This window comes from Nothoprocta perdicaria, unplaced genomic scaffold (assembly GCF_003342845.1).
Source record: "Nothoprocta perdicaria isolate Ctin4 unplaced genomic scaffold, notPer1 scaffold_23, whole genome shotgun sequence".
Lineage (NCBI taxonomy): Eukaryota > Metazoa > Chordata > Aves > Tinamiformes > Tinamidae > Nothoprocta > Nothoprocta perdicaria.
Genome location: NW_020455455.1, coordinates 2,370,165 through 2,385,357, shown reverse-complemented (window position 1 = coordinate 2,385,357; position 15,193 = coordinate 2,370,165). Strand labels below are relative to the sequence as shown.

At 39.9% G+C, this 15,193-nt stretch overlaps 2 protein-coding genes across 2 annotated transcripts in view; one reads left to right on the top strand and one right to left on the bottom strand.

Annotated features, from left to right (window-relative positions):
- Positions 1-1,858: 1,858 nt before the first annotated feature.
- On the bottom strand, positions 1,859-14,973 carry SLC25A40 (solute carrier family 25 member 40). Its single transcript, XM_026039447.1, has 11 exons — positions 14,932-14,973; positions 13,912-14,030; positions 12,755-12,814; positions 11,390-11,496; positions 10,492-10,559; positions 8,668-8,792; positions 6,843-7,016; positions 4,881-4,990; positions 4,496-4,577; positions 3,664-3,744; positions 1,859-2,093 (listed from the first exon to the last, which is right to left on the bottom strand). The coding sequence occupies exons 2-11, from the start codon at positions 14,003-14,005 to the stop codon at positions 1,978-1,980; spliced, it is 1,017 nt and encodes a 338-aa protein (XP_025895232.1). The 5' UTR covers positions 14,006-14,030; positions 14,932-14,973; the 3' UTR covers positions 1,859-1,977.
- The window catches only part of DBF4 (DBF4 zinc finger), a 16,076-nt gene continuing 15,371 nt past the window's right edge, over positions 14,489-15,193 (top strand). The window contains exon 1 of the mRNA XM_026039377.1: positions 14,489-14,492. Within this exon, the coding sequence (XP_025895162.1) occupies positions 14,489-14,492 (4 nt within the window). The remainder of the gene's footprint in view (positions 14,493-15,193) is intronic.

Sequence of the window (15,193 nt, the reverse complement as noted above, 5' to 3'; positions counted from 1 at the left end):
CCCGCACAGCCACGAGCGCTGCCGTAGGCTCCAAGCCCCTACAGGGACCGTCAGCGCCGGCCCCGGCTCCCCGAGGCACTAAATGGACACTAAATACACTTTTTCTCCCCAGTTTTGGTTAAAACTTTTTCTCTTGCAAATGTAAATAAACCTAGGAAGACTAATTTAGACTAGTTTAGAGCATGCATTTGTGCGAAACACAGAGCTGCAAATACCAAACATACAGAGAATAAAGCATTTATTAAGCAAGAATAAATTAGAATTTATTGAATTCGTTTTGTATCATTCTCCTTGTGAAAGATAGAATTAATTCACACAGTGGAAGCCTAAAATATTTTCTAAACATTGTTTTAAATATCTCTCAAAAATGTTCAGTCAGACCGAAAACACATTACTGCCATTTTGGTAAGTTCTGTGGGGGAAAAAGCACTCTGCTTTTCCTAAATGGGCAGGGATATTCTTTATGGATCTCCCAGTGAAAACTCAGATTACTCTCATTCAAACATATGCCTTATTTTTTAATTCAGAAATGCTGTTCTTAAGTACTGCAGAGCTTATCTTGGCTTGGACAGAAGGTAGTTTAAGGATACAGAATTCTCTCCCTATAGCACCCAACCCCTCAAATTCCTGTAGGTTTTGGGTTTTTTTCTGGCCAGGGGAACGAGAAGTCTCGAATGAGTGGAGTCTGCACAGCAGACAGATTAAACTTGATGTATTCCCAGCTTACGTGACACAAGCAAAGGCAACAGCTCGAGGCTTTCCACAGGAGGGTGAGAACAGAAACGATTCTCATGGAGAGACTTCAGCTCAGAATTACCCTTCCGCTTCCAGCTGTGTGACACCCCCCACCACTTCAACCACTTTCAATTGACAACCTCAGTCACAAGGAATATTTTTCAAAGCCAACTGTGAAAGCTTTTTATGGGCCTCGCTGTGTTTTGGATTTAATGTGCATACAAGACTTAAAATYAGTTAAAAATAGATCCACAACACATGGAGAACATGTAGCAGATGCATTTCTATGGCTTTCTCTTGCAAGTTTTCTGGAAATACCAAGGGTCAGGCTCTTTCTTGGAAAGTTAATCTCTACTTCAAGTGATAAAACGGGGAATACGTTTCCTGCAAAATGTGACCTTCCTTTTTAACCTGCTGGAGTTCCAGGTCAACAGGATTGGCATTACATGACACACAAACTGAGAGACTGAAGTGAGAAACTCCAGTTTATTCTAGGTTAATTCAATATTGCTGTATTGGTGAGTTACAGTGTATTTCTATTTCAATTCATCAAAACATAAATCGTCACCAGGTACTTGATGGCAATTTAGTAGTACGCTGCCACCCTCAGTGACCACAGATACACTCTATTATGTTTAGTAAGAGCACAGGTACAAGGACAAACACTGTTTAATAGGACAAATGCTTCTAGGTGCATGATTAAGCATTCATAGGAGACTTCTTCTTTCTGCTTACAATTTGAACAGAAGTCCACAAAAAAACCTTATTTACCTATCTCTGCAACTTCTCCTTCTTTCTGCTTACAGTTTGAACAGAAGTCCACAAAAAAACCTTATTTACCTATATCTGCAACAAGTTGCTCAGGATAAGGCTGAATTACAAGACAGAAACACTCCTCGTTTGCAGCGAGGGGCTGCCCCAGGAGCAGCGGCCGCGGTGCCCTCCGCTGCTCTGCCCCTCTCCGTTTCCTTCCCTCCAACCAGCCCTGAGGAACCATCAGAGCGTCGCTTTTCTCCCTCTGCTCACAGACGAAGTCACAACATCTTGAACGACAGTTTTGGGGTTACGTGCATATGTGCATTTTCTTACACTGAACCAAAAAGCCTTGAATTTATGTTCTGTGAAAGAGTTGTGAAATGAGGTTGTGTTTAGTTACCAAATCCAACTGTAGCTGCAGTTGCCTGGATATTTGGCACAACTTTCGCCATCTCCTTGGACTGCACAAGGCCAGAGGATGGAGCACTAAGGCTGCTGGTTCTCTCTCTCATTTAAGTGACGGAAGAAAGTCTTCCCGTATTCGTAGGTGCTGATCATGATGGCGCAAGCCGGAGCGACTTTAACGAGCCGTGGCACCAAACCTGCCCAGAGAGACCAAGGGCAACACTCACTGTGGCAGGTTGGRGCGCGCCGCGCCGCACCTCGCTCCGGAGCCGGCACCGCTGGGATCACGGGAGYGCCGGGATCGCAGGTGCCGGCCGCCTCGCAGCGGACACAGTCACCGCCCGAGCACCGCCACCGATGGCCCTGTCCCCGTCTCAGCTTCCCTGCTGGCACAAGCAGAGACTCGTGGCCTCCCGGCTTGGAAGGGCCTGAGGTGCCAGAACAACCAGGTCCTGACAGGGGCGGGCAGCGAGGGAAGGGCCCCGGCACCACGTCAGTCACTGCCCTCCGAGCTGGGGGCTAACAGATGAAGGAGGCCGATTCCCCCGCCGGTGTCTCCCAAGACCTGCTGGCCCTTTATTAAAAGTTAATGCAGGTGTCAAGGGTGTCTGGTCACCATCARCGGAGATGCTGTGAGCAGCAGGTGGCAGCTCGGCCCCAGGGAGGCAATGGGGGGCAGCTCCACGTCGGTGGCCACAGGCACCTAGTGCCATAGAAAATGCTGAGGTATCTTCGTGGAGCTAGCAGAGATGCCACAACCCATGGAAAACCCGTGTCCTTCTGGAGGGGGAGCAGGAGGCCAGGCAGAAGTGCCCAGGGTATCATCTCAAATGGCACCTTCTACCCCTCTGTGGACACCTGAGCTGAGCCCATGATCCATCACAAGGKGGTCTCCACACTTCACTCGTCACTTGTCAAAGGCTACTAGAGGTCGGTAGCCTAATCTGTGAACCACCTTCCACCCAAAACATTCAGTACTTTGTAACACTGTGTGCGTGTGGTCATTTCTTCTGGTATCAGTGTCTGAAACCCTGTTCAGATCCCGTCCCCCACTACGATAGCACTGCAGCAACTAAAGCCATTTAATTGCTTCCCTCAGAGAACACAAGCAGAAGTCCGGCACGTCTTTGGCTGGCTGTGCAGCCATTCACAGGGGTCCTGCACAGTGTTGTCAATGCTCCTAAGCACTGGCTTTGCTTTTGGACYGACTCTCACAGTGGTTCATGTAAAGGCCTGTTCTGCAAGGCTTATTGTCATGGGGTCGTGTTGGAGCTTTCTCTTTAGGCTGCCAGAGTCACACGTGGCAACACACGTGCATTGGAAAGGACTTGTGTGCAGGGCAGCAACACAGGGCCACTCCAGCCAGAAACAGCAGCCTGGGCCAGCAGGGAGAGCTCTTGAAGACAGGATGGCAGAGGGGAGTCTCCTCCCTGGCAGCCTTCGGGAAGGGCCCTGAGGCCTCTGAGCAGCATCAGGTAAAMGCACTAGGGGAGTTTAGGGCAGCTGAGATGAGTATCCTGAGATGGCAGAGGGAAATGAGGAGCATCATGTTCATCTTACGTAGCTGTCACCTAGTAGCTTGTAACAGATCACCAAAATTCTCTCCATAGGTATGCATGGCTGTCACTGGGTATGTATACTGACTATACTGTAACTGAGTGTTCATGTGTGGAGATACAAGTTAATTCATACATATTAATTTTTCTAATCTCTTCATGATGATTAAGTATATTTTGAGTTTAAAAAAAGATATATTGAAAGATTTACCAGCAAATAATCCAGCGACTCCATTTTCAGCGACAATTCTCCTCAGAACTGCCCACACCGACGTACTGCTCCTCTGGGGAACTCAACAGAGCACAACAGAGCAGTGAACTACGCACCACGCAGAGTGTCACCGACAAAYACGTTGCGATTCAGTTTAATTCATCATACATTCCTTTTATCCATCCTATTTATGTCAAACTTATTCAGTACACAAATCACAGAAACTTCACCTCAAAACAGCATGGCATGCCAAGGTAAAACATAGTAACACCTGGAATAAGATACATGGAGAGAGGTGACATCCCTTACTAGCCCTAACTGGTACAGTTGAAAAAGCCAGCCCAGCAGGCGAGCAGGGCAGATCCCTCTCCATTTCCCACCATGGCTGCAGCTGTATAACTCATGAGCARCCTTCCTGCTGCAGCTGCAAGCAGCAGCCAGCCTTGCAGACACAAACACCCCTTTCAAACAGGCACCTTTTTGCCCTATCTCACCCTGCACACGCACTGATCTCTAACACTCAAGTAACTCGGAAACTTCTTTCCAGGTGAAAATTAAARCAAATTAGAATATTAGAATATATTCAGCTGGAACATTCTATAGAATCTGATCTAATCATTATCATTATGAAATAAAATGCTTGTGAGAGTGGAACTACAGGTATTCTTGGTTTTGTTTTCTAGAAGTACATGGGAGTGGAGGTACAAATATTTTCTCATGTGATTTTCACCAAATCTAAAGTATTTTCCAATAAAACATTGTCCAAAGGAATATTTTCACATGGAAGAGAGYTTAAGACAGCTATTTAACAATCTAATTCCTGACAACTTACTTTTTAAGGTCTCACTCTCCCAAAGTTCAGTCTGCCTATGTGTTTTCACTACATCAAATGGTAGAGTTATRACAGCTGCAATCTATTAGGAGAAAAATATCTATTCAATGTTACAGCAATTGAATTTAAAAATTTAAAGTGCATKAAAGTTAAAACTAGATTTGATATTTCAAGCACCTGATATTATTAAAACCCTGTATTTCAGAACATTGTAGATTATTCAGGTACATCTAGTTGGCTTGAACACCAGGTCATTAATGTTTAAAACAGATGGATCCAAAACCACACACTATTTGTGAGAGAATCCTGTAAAACCATACTAATTTCAAATAGTTTAGCATTGATATCATAAAGAGTAGTATTAGAAACAAAAATATCTACTTACAGAGCCAGATGCTGCTCCTGAAGTGAAAGCAATAAGGAATGTTGATTCATGTGCACCAACTTTCTTGCACATCATCTTCTTGAAACGTTCATAATTATACCAATATATTGCTAGGGTAATTAAAAAAAAATGCACCAAATATCACAATTTTATGTTAAAAAATAAATTCACCTAATTGCTAAAAGGCAGTGGGTGCCTGTTAAGCTCTACCTCACCTATCTACCTCTCCACCTCTCCAGCACCCACTACCTCCGTGGTGAGCAGGGCACAGACAAGTGCCAGAGGAGTCTGGAGAATGACTTAAAGTCAGCGGGGAGGTTCTGGGCTGAGGGAGGGACAGTCAGGAATCCTGCAAAGGATGCAGGAATCTGCAGGTGTGCAGAGAAAAGCAGAGAGAGAAAACACACATATCAGTTCGGTACCCCCTAGTGCTCTTTGTGCACCTGCAGTCCCTTGCAGTGCTCTGATCTTCCACTGTTAAAAGCTGAGGGGAAGGAAGATCATGAGCTCCTGTCCTATTGCTACAGACTAAATCAGTAAGACAACACGAGTTTCTTCATGAAATTGGACTACAAGGATTAGAAAGAGAATTTTAGCTTCCCCTTCATTCCCATCAAAATTCTCTTTCTAATCCTTATTGCTTCCAAGGAAAGCAGAACAGCCTAAGAAAAAAATTGGGGCAATGCAAATTTGTGGGACAGGGAGGAGAGCACAAGCGACACCACTTGATTCTGTGAAGTTCAAGCTTTATTTTATTAATATCAAAAAGTTAAAGCAATGACTTCTATCTACWGCACGGAAGGAGACCCTAGCAGATAAGAAGACTTTTCTTCTTGTCTTGAGTTGTTTCCGAAAGTCTCTATTATACGTTATGTATTGAGTGGAGTAGCAGTTTCTCAATGTGCAGGTGGAATACATTCCTAACCTCAAAACAGATCTTCTCAATCTGACCTGGGCCGCTTTGGGAGGCCTGAGATAGACTATATTTTGAATAACTTTGTTGTTATCGATCAGACAGATCCCCACTTGCAARTTCTGTATCTACTCTTTTGGACACAGTTTGTCCTGGATATAATTCTGGTTCTGCAAGATAAAACTAAGTGGGTGCAGAACCACAGGATTCCCAAGCAAAGATGCTTTGGAGGCACAAGACTGTGGTAACAGAATAGAAGAGTGAAAAGGTCCTGTGCATGGGGACCAGATTCCACTGCCATTAGTGAAATGCTTTTTGGAAAGCAACCAGGGTCATGAGACCACTGGGTGAAATACTTCAAATACTTCAAAGATTCTCTGCCTCCAAAAATGGGCCTGAAGGATTTTCCTGGACTAACACATGGTGCTCAGAGTGTTACTGTTTCCATCCAAAGGCAAGAAAGTGCTTCAGGTTCACCACTCCTTGGAAGATTCCCAAGCGCTGTGGGAACAGGGCATCCCACCGTGCCTCAGATACCTGCTTGTCCCCACAGCGTTCCCGAGCCGCTGGCTCCCACCAGTGGCAGCAAGTGGGAACATCGTCCTTGAGCACTGTGCTCCTCCAGTGACCTCTGCAGCTCAGGAGTGAGCAGAGCTTGGACAGAAGGGCACAGGGTGATGTCCTCTGCCCCAGTTATCTCCATGTCCTTCCTCTATAAGGAAAGAGCTGCTCTGTCTCTTGCACTCATCTCAACATCTCAACTGGAGAGGTAGTCTGTGAAAACAGTTATTGCTAAGGATGGGAGGAAGCAGTATAAACAGGCAAAGGGAATGTAACAATGACTCACAGCTGGTGCACACAAACAAAACTAAAAAAGCTTCACATCCTTAAAGACCCACAAACCTTAAAGGGGGAACAATGGGTAAATCTCATTTTTTCTTCATTAAGTCATTTCTTCATTAAAGTCACATAAAAATAAGTCTACAGGAGTTCATGAATAAACAAATGCTCATATCCCGCTCAAGCCTGCACGTGCAGTACTTTCCCACCTGAGAAAGGCACATCCCTGAGCACGGTGGAGCTCCAGCCTCTCCACAGGGAAAGCCAGCCGTGGCGGRCCACCTCGCTGCGCACGCACAGGTGGAGCTGCCGGTAGGACAACGGGCGGGACCGCATCCGCGTCCGGAGCAGCTCCAGGGGGCTCGCGAGAGTCACGCAGCCGACTGAAAACGACACCAATACTTGCGTCTAGCTTTGGCTTTGGCAAAAAAAACAGTATTTACTAATAGCATTTCCTGAGCATTGAAATGAGACACATGTCTCATCCTGCTTTATATATATCTCTCCTTCCAAGTCTCCCACAATATTTCCTTAAAAGAATCATCAATAAAAGCTTCTTTTCCAGATAAGAATACCTTATGTATTCACCGTACCTACACTTTCTGGGCACACAGGCTATTTATCTATTTCAGTATTAGCTTGATATATCCCTAGCACTGTTAAGAATCCTCATTTTCAGATATAAAATAGGCTGAAACTTCAAATATTCCTTTAAGCTTAACTTTTGATAATGATTACTTTTAAGTATAAGTTGAAGAAAATGTGGTAAGTTGTCTGATAGATAAAATCATAGGTAGAGATTAMGCTTTTATTGCTTTCTAAGCATCTTGGCCGATTCTTATATTAAAATACTAGCAACATCCAGCAGGTATTCTGCATCTAATAAAAGAATTCTCTTGCATCCTGGTGGTAGGATCAGTGAGTCACAGCACTCATCAACAAGCTCACATCATATAATATTTAACAGATTTTAATGACATTACTAGACCTATGAAGTTTTCTCCTGCTGCTGGCATAAGGTTTCTTCTGAATGCAAACTGAAGATCTGGAGCAGCCTAATGTGATTAATTTGACACATGACCATAGAATAATACTTTTCTTTCTACTGGTTTTCCAGGCTTTCTCATAGCAGTYGTAGGTAAAATATAGACCTAGATCACCACAGTCTTCTAAGAAAGCCCCAAAAGATATTACCTGACCTCATTTTACAGAAATAGTTAGCAGAAATGATTTTTTTAAGTAAAAAAAAAAAAAACAATTTCAGTTCCCTTGATATCAGAGAGTAGCAAAACAAGTCAATTTTGCATCTTCCTTACAACTACTTGTCTAGTTTCCATTATGTCTAGCTTCTTATCTAGCAAATTYTATTTATAGTTTTCCTTCACTCCAGAACAGACTTTAGTAGAATTCTGTCCTTAGCAGAACTTTTAGAACTATAAAGTTTTGAACAGACTGCAAACACTTCAAAATGTGCATTAACTGTGTTCTCCATTTCYGCTGTAAAACGTGCACCATTATACTCTCATAGAGATGCACAGTATCTGAAAGCAAAGTCAAAAAACTTAAACAAAAAGAAGAAGGATGAGTATGTTAAGGAAATAAATAGTCTTAAGCACTGCAGAAAAAAATGTAAAGATACATATTCAGTAGGCTAAAGGTTTGGTATGGCAGTATAGGCCACACATTTAACTTATAGCAAAGAGGAATTTAAGCAGATAAATTGGAATCAGTAGTGATGAAACACAAATTGTTGAATTCCCCAAAACATCTTCTGAAATTCTAGACAAAATTCTAGTAATTGTCATCTCAAACTCATCTGTAAGGGAAGCTCAACAGAAAAAAAAAAAAAGCATCATATCTTTTCAGGTTAGAGGGTTATGTTACCCAAGAAACGTCAGGTAACTACAACATTGCTCCCAACTCTGTATAATATTGTCACACACTTAAAGTCATAGCAAGTTTAATTTAAAAAGGCCATAAAACAGAACAAAAGTATTCCTTTAGTTTTTCCTCTTTAAAGAGAAGACAACTTACATCTACTTAAGGAGCCTGCAAGAACTGGAATGTGGTCATCATCTTTTCCTAGTCTAGACTTCAGAGCTTCACTCAGTTGGTCATAGCATGTAAAATAAACTACAGTGGTAGGAAGTGCCATTATTCTACAATATAAAAGAGGGAATCTTAGTACAAGGAAAACAGGATCATAATTGAAATTATCATCTTGTATTAATATTTTGCTTAATTGAGAAAGTCACACTTTCAACTATGTATCAGTGGAAGAAGAAAAAGCATTTACCCAATGGCTTTGATTCACTGCCTTTAGTTCACAGTTTCAAATTCACAAGCACCTCCCTTTTTTGTTTTTCATTTCATTACGAGAAACATTAGGGAAAGTGACGTCAGAGTGATCTAAGCCAAAATACATTTCACGTCAGCTTTAGAATTTCTGTAAAGCTATGGAATTAAAGAATCTGAATATGAAGCAGGCAAACACAAAACTTAATGGAAATACCTACAGGAAGTAGGTACTTTCTTAGTATTCTTTCTTATGTTCATAACATATTCTTAGGCTATGTCTCATTCAACATGGGTCCCATTTTTGAAATACTGTGGGGTGAATGAATCTAAGCTTTTTCCATTCTTCAAAACAGTATCGGCCACAATACCAACAGTTGCAAAATTACCATTATATTTATGTAGGCAATCTGTGTCAGTGTAACATGCAATATTATTACCAAAAACCTGTGAAGACTCTAATGCATGGAACACCAACAAGCCATAGTTTAGATCTCTCAAAATCTATGCATCTCCAGTCAAGAAGCTGGTTCTTCTCTAAAGGAGTACAGAACATACCTCGAAACAAAACAAAGCAACCAACCAAACCAATAAACAAACAAACCTCGCTGCATTGGCTGAAATACAAACCCCTTACTTCATCTAGATCCTGAAGCTTTATTTTTGAAAATAGCCCCATGCTGCAGGACAGCAAGCAGAGGCTTCCCTGTGCCTTGCCTCTCTGTTTCTGTATGAGCACTGTATGCAAAGCAGAAGTGCACCAGTGCTTGTGAACTTGTACTTGGAACAGGAGGACTCTCACCCAACATTCAGTGACTTACAAGATCTGGAGGTTGCTTTGATAATCTACATGCCAGATCTGACCACTTTCTTGSATGGTTCCACAGAGGAAAATTGAGTTACAGAGGTTTTAATTAGTATCCTTCCTAGGTTGTTATGAACAGCAAGATAAAACAGATGGGGTTAGCCTGAAGAAGAGAAGACTGAGAAGAGATATGATAGCAATGTTAAATTATGTAAAGGGCTCTTGTAAAGACAAAACGAATGAACCATTTTCCACAAATAAATTGGATAGGATAAAACAATTCCTTGAAATTCCTTGAAATAAATGAGATTCTAGTTAGACACTATTTTTTWAAGTAGAAATAATGAGGTTCAAGATGGGAGCATCTGTGCAGATAGCTGGGTTGCTCATTGCAGAACATTAAGAACAAGCTGGGATTGCAAGTGTCTGTCAACAAATGTTTAACAATCATGTCAGGCCTGATGACCCAATGATGCTACYAAGGGGATGATTCTATCTTTGAAGGTTAGAATGGAAAGTCTCATGTCCCTGCTTAAAAACCATGGACATATCAAAGAGGTTAAAAGGAGAAATTTGAAAATCTGGCTGAAATTACACTGTATCTAGAGGTTTCTGATCAAACCCTATTTGTAACTTGAGAATATACCTTTTTTTTAAATCACTTTAAAATAAACATGCTCATTTGTCTTAGTAATGAAGTATCCTTCATGACCATAATCTGTAAGTGGTTAAAACAAATACAAAAAAAACCAACTTACAGTGTTGGGGCAAGTCCACTCCACAGTGATTTAATTCCTTCCATTTGAACGATTTTTACAAAAGCATCCTACAAATATAACCAAGGAAAGAACAATGATCAGTTACAAAACTTTGCTAGTCAGGAGCAATATTGCATCACACAGAACACAAAATTAATTTATTAAAAAGTAAGTTTTAAAAATGTATCACTGAGAACTCAAAGTTGTATCACTTATACTAACATAAGCAATTTAATCATACAAATAATTCCACTGAGCTAAACAGAAATAGACATGTGTCTGAAATCAAGAATTTTCTTCCATCTTTAAAGGACAAAAACATGAAGTTATTATCAACAACTGACAGCACTGTGAATAAGCTGTTTTCAGAACCAACACAGCATAGTAGCAACTTGTGGAAGCTCCCCCAAAGCAATTCACCAAGATATATTTTAATAAATACTACTAGCTCTAACTACAAAACAGCAATTCACTCATCACTCTTTAAAACCTGCTTTCTGTGGCAACTGGAGGACATGTGCAGTGCAGATGGTTTGGCTGGTTCTATTTTGTGCACCTGTATGTTCGGAGTTCTTCAACTATTATCCTAACTGTGCCATGTATTTCCCAGGCCACTGGCAGCAGAGAAGCAGTGATCCTTGAAGGTCAATCAGTATCATCTTATGGAATTAGTGAGCTGGTACCTTGTGTGGAAGGCAGTGCAGCTGCTCTCTACATAATCCCAAGAAAGGAATTAGTATTTTCACATGGGGAGGGTATCATTAGTCACCTACCTTATACTGTATAACAATATGGATACTCTCTCAATGACAACAGTTTCTACCAGAAGTTAAAATAAAATAAAATGTATAGTAATGTTTTCACTGCACAGTTTCAAATAAATATAAAATGTTCTTACCAATGTCCCTTTGAAATGCCCAGGTTTTTTATACCAGGCTTTGCTGTCCCCATTCTCACAAATACATATATGATCCATAAGGCCATTGGAGTATACAAAACACTTTCCTAATAAAATGACATATAAGAATATGGTTAATGCCTCTAAGACTTCTTATTGAGCAGCATTTCAGGACYGTACATAATGGAAACATACATTTATCTCTGGCTGGATAAACTAACACAGAATGATCTTGGAAAGTGACTAACAAAAATTAGGTAAAAGTAAGGAGGAAACAAATACATCCCTTAAGAGTTGACAAATACATCCCTTAGGAGGCTAAATGCAACTGCTTTCACAGGCTCCAAGAGACAAGTTTATGTTACACCACGACCTGCTGAAGACTGAAAAATAACATAGAACCTCGCTATCACGAGATAACTTTATGTAACTTTGTGAACATCTTCSAAACTTTAAAATCTTTTATTAAGTATTCTCAGCAGCCACATCACAGGTAGAGGCTTTACATCTTAGGCTGGACTATATTTCTACTGGATTTCCTTTTCTTCTTGTTTTTGATTTCCTCTACACTATATGTGCTGAATATAAAATATATTGCTCCCATTATAAACATATGCTTTGAGCCTTATGTTAAGTTTTCAGAATTCCAAAGGTTTACAATTTACTAAATAACCAAGATACACAGCAAAGTGTTTTCAGATTTATAGCAAGGATGACTCCAAATAACCCTCTTCATGTGGTTCATATGGATTTTCTACACCTATCTTTATTCTTTCTACATCCATCTTTCTTGATAAATGTCTTATATATAATTACAACTGACTAGTGGCAATTATTGGTGTATTTTTGAGGGTACRGTATGTTCATTTATTTAGAACTCAAGCGATAAGTGACAGGTAAGATTTACTGCTCCTTTCAGAGCTCTCTGGATTCTGGAGAAGATAGACTGGTAGAGTACTCTGAACATGATAGATAATTCTGATAGATCATTTAGCTATTTACCAATACCTTTATATATATATATATATTATTTACTCAAGTGAGCATTAATTGTACATTGTCATAATTAAAATACTAGGAAAGAGAAAATTGCCTGTTTAAAATGGCATATATTTGTGAGATTTCTTTCCTGCATCTCTCTTCAGTAGTACCTTCTTTTTTTATTTTTTTTTTAGCAATTTCAATGTATTTTCTGTTTTGCTTCTCCTACCYCTTCACTTACCATGCAGAAGCAAATATTACTATAGGCAAACTAAATACAGTCCAGCATTACAGGAACTATATGTACAGGAACTATATGTACAAGAGCTATATGTAACATGAAAGAGCAAAATGGGTGCTTAATTACCCTACACGTTTATTTACCTTTGGAGAATGGATTGCTTTGGGCTTGCAATCGAATTTTGACGACATCAAGAGGAGCTACTAAAACAAAACAAAGAAGTCACTTATAAACAGGCTGCATGCCATTAAAGCACAGAAGTACAGATGCCTTAACATGAACTTGCACAAATAAAGTTTAGACACTTCACATTCTTATTTCTAAATGTAGGAATCTAAAAATGGCTCTTGCAGTTCAACTTAGTTGCCTAAACTTAGGCATCTAGTAGAATTTTTGATACTTGTACATTCTGCTTGGTCTCCCAGCTCTCATTGMAAAAAGGAACTGCTCTTCTATAGCTTCTATATTCTAGACTCTATAGAGTCTTAGCCAGACTCTGCTAAAGTCTTCAAACCTGCATTAGGGAATCAAATCTGCATTAGAATCTTATCAAAGAGCAGTTGAATTCCATCTGGGGAGGTGCAAAAGTGTGTGCTAGCTTTGTTTTCTACATCATTGTGCCTCAGAAATAGCAGCGTTAAAAGTCAGAATCCAAAGCTGGGTTATCCGAAAGTGTTCCTGAAATATGAAGTATAAGCTAATGAGCTCCAACATCCCCAGGGATGTGAAGCACTGAAGCGCTGTTCTTAGCTACACATGGGGATGGAAGTTCTGAGCCAGATGACTGAATAAGAGGTAGGAGCTGAATTTCATTAGACTGCCCAAAAGTTAGAAAAACTAGGAAAAAAAAAAAAAAGGAAAATAATGATAAAAGGCACAACCGGGTAGAACATCACAGCAAAATAAACTGATGTTACTACTTAAGTGGTAACATGATGCGGACTCTCACAGAGGAATTCATATCCTGTAAAGCAGATATTAATTTAAAATCTATTTTTAAGCACTAGCAAATATGAAAAGCCATTTTGTTTCTTAGAGAGAGAAAGCAATGAATTACTACACCAATTTAAAAATAAAAGACATAGAAAAGAAAGGTTGAATAAAATTATTATTTTTTAGAAATGGTCAAAGATTGAGTTAGATTGAAAATATTTCTATTAATTATGGSATTTGTTACAAAGTACAAAATAATAAGAAAACTATATTCATATACATATACACAGACATCTTGCTAGCTCCAACTGATGACCAAACACCTTCCAAAGATTTACTCTATGGCAAGCTTAATAGTTTGCCTTACCAAAAAATGATGTAATTATAGCTCCAAAACAAGATGCTATTGCTTGCTGAATAGTAGTTATTTTATTTACGTTTCTATCACCCATTTCAGCCATAACTTTATCCTCAGAGAAGGAAAACCTGTTAAGGAACAGAAAAATATATTACAAAACTATTTTCAAAACTTACAGAACATAGAATGATTTTTTTTATGAATACACTATATATAAATAACAATTTATATRTAAATAACAATTTTCTACTTGCTTTACAAAATCCTTTTTTTTTCAAATTGCATTATTTGCTTTTAAAATAATCTAAATTTAATAAATAGAATAAATCTTCGACATCATTCCTATATGGATTACAATGTTTAGGTTTTTGTAAATGATGTTAAACAATATGTATCACTTCTTGCTGCAACAAAAGGATTTAGGAGCATGCAAATTTGTTGTACAACAATAAATGTGGAGTCTGTGGCTTATAAACTGCAGTGTGGCAGAATAATTTATCTTGCTCCCTTAATTTTGTCATTCCTGTGAGAAAAACAAGAAAAAATGGATTTTTTTTTTCCTTATGTAGATGCTTGAAGAGTACAGATGGGTTTGTTTTCTGTAGTTTCCTTTGGAGATTCCTACTGAATTAGGACAACAGCTGAAATCTCTGATGTCAACACTTTTCTGCAGCCTTTTGAGCTGTGCAGCAGCYCAGACAAGCTGCACACCGCAGCCAGGACGTGAAGAGAGCACAAGATTTGCCCTAAATTTGGCGCTCTTTCCTCTCCCGTTACGACTTCATGTTCCAAAAGGGCAGAAAACASTTCAGGTAAAGGCCTCCAAGGTGACCATTTAGGTAAATGATCTTTAATTTGTCATTTCCTGAGAATGGAAAGGTTGACTGAGATAAGGTTAAAAACAAAACAATTGGGATATATATATGTATATGTATATGTATGTATGTATGTGTGTGTGTATATGTGTGTGTACATATATATATATAGATAGATAGATAGATAGATAGATATAGTAGCTGAAAGGCCAACCTGCAAGTGGATTGGGCCTTTTTTGCTATCACCGGTAGGATTACAACATGAACTCGTAGAGGATACATAAACCCAGCTGACTCAGTGACCTCTGACACCGTTAACGTATGAAACTTTTAAAAAAAGAAAAAGAAAAAAAAARAARRAARRAAAAAAAAAGCCTGACAGAGCCGGCCCTGTCCGGCGGCTGCGCTCCCGGCCGTTGCCGCCGGGCGGGCTCTCCTTGCGAAGGCGGCGGCCGACGGCGCCGAGCGCCGCCGCG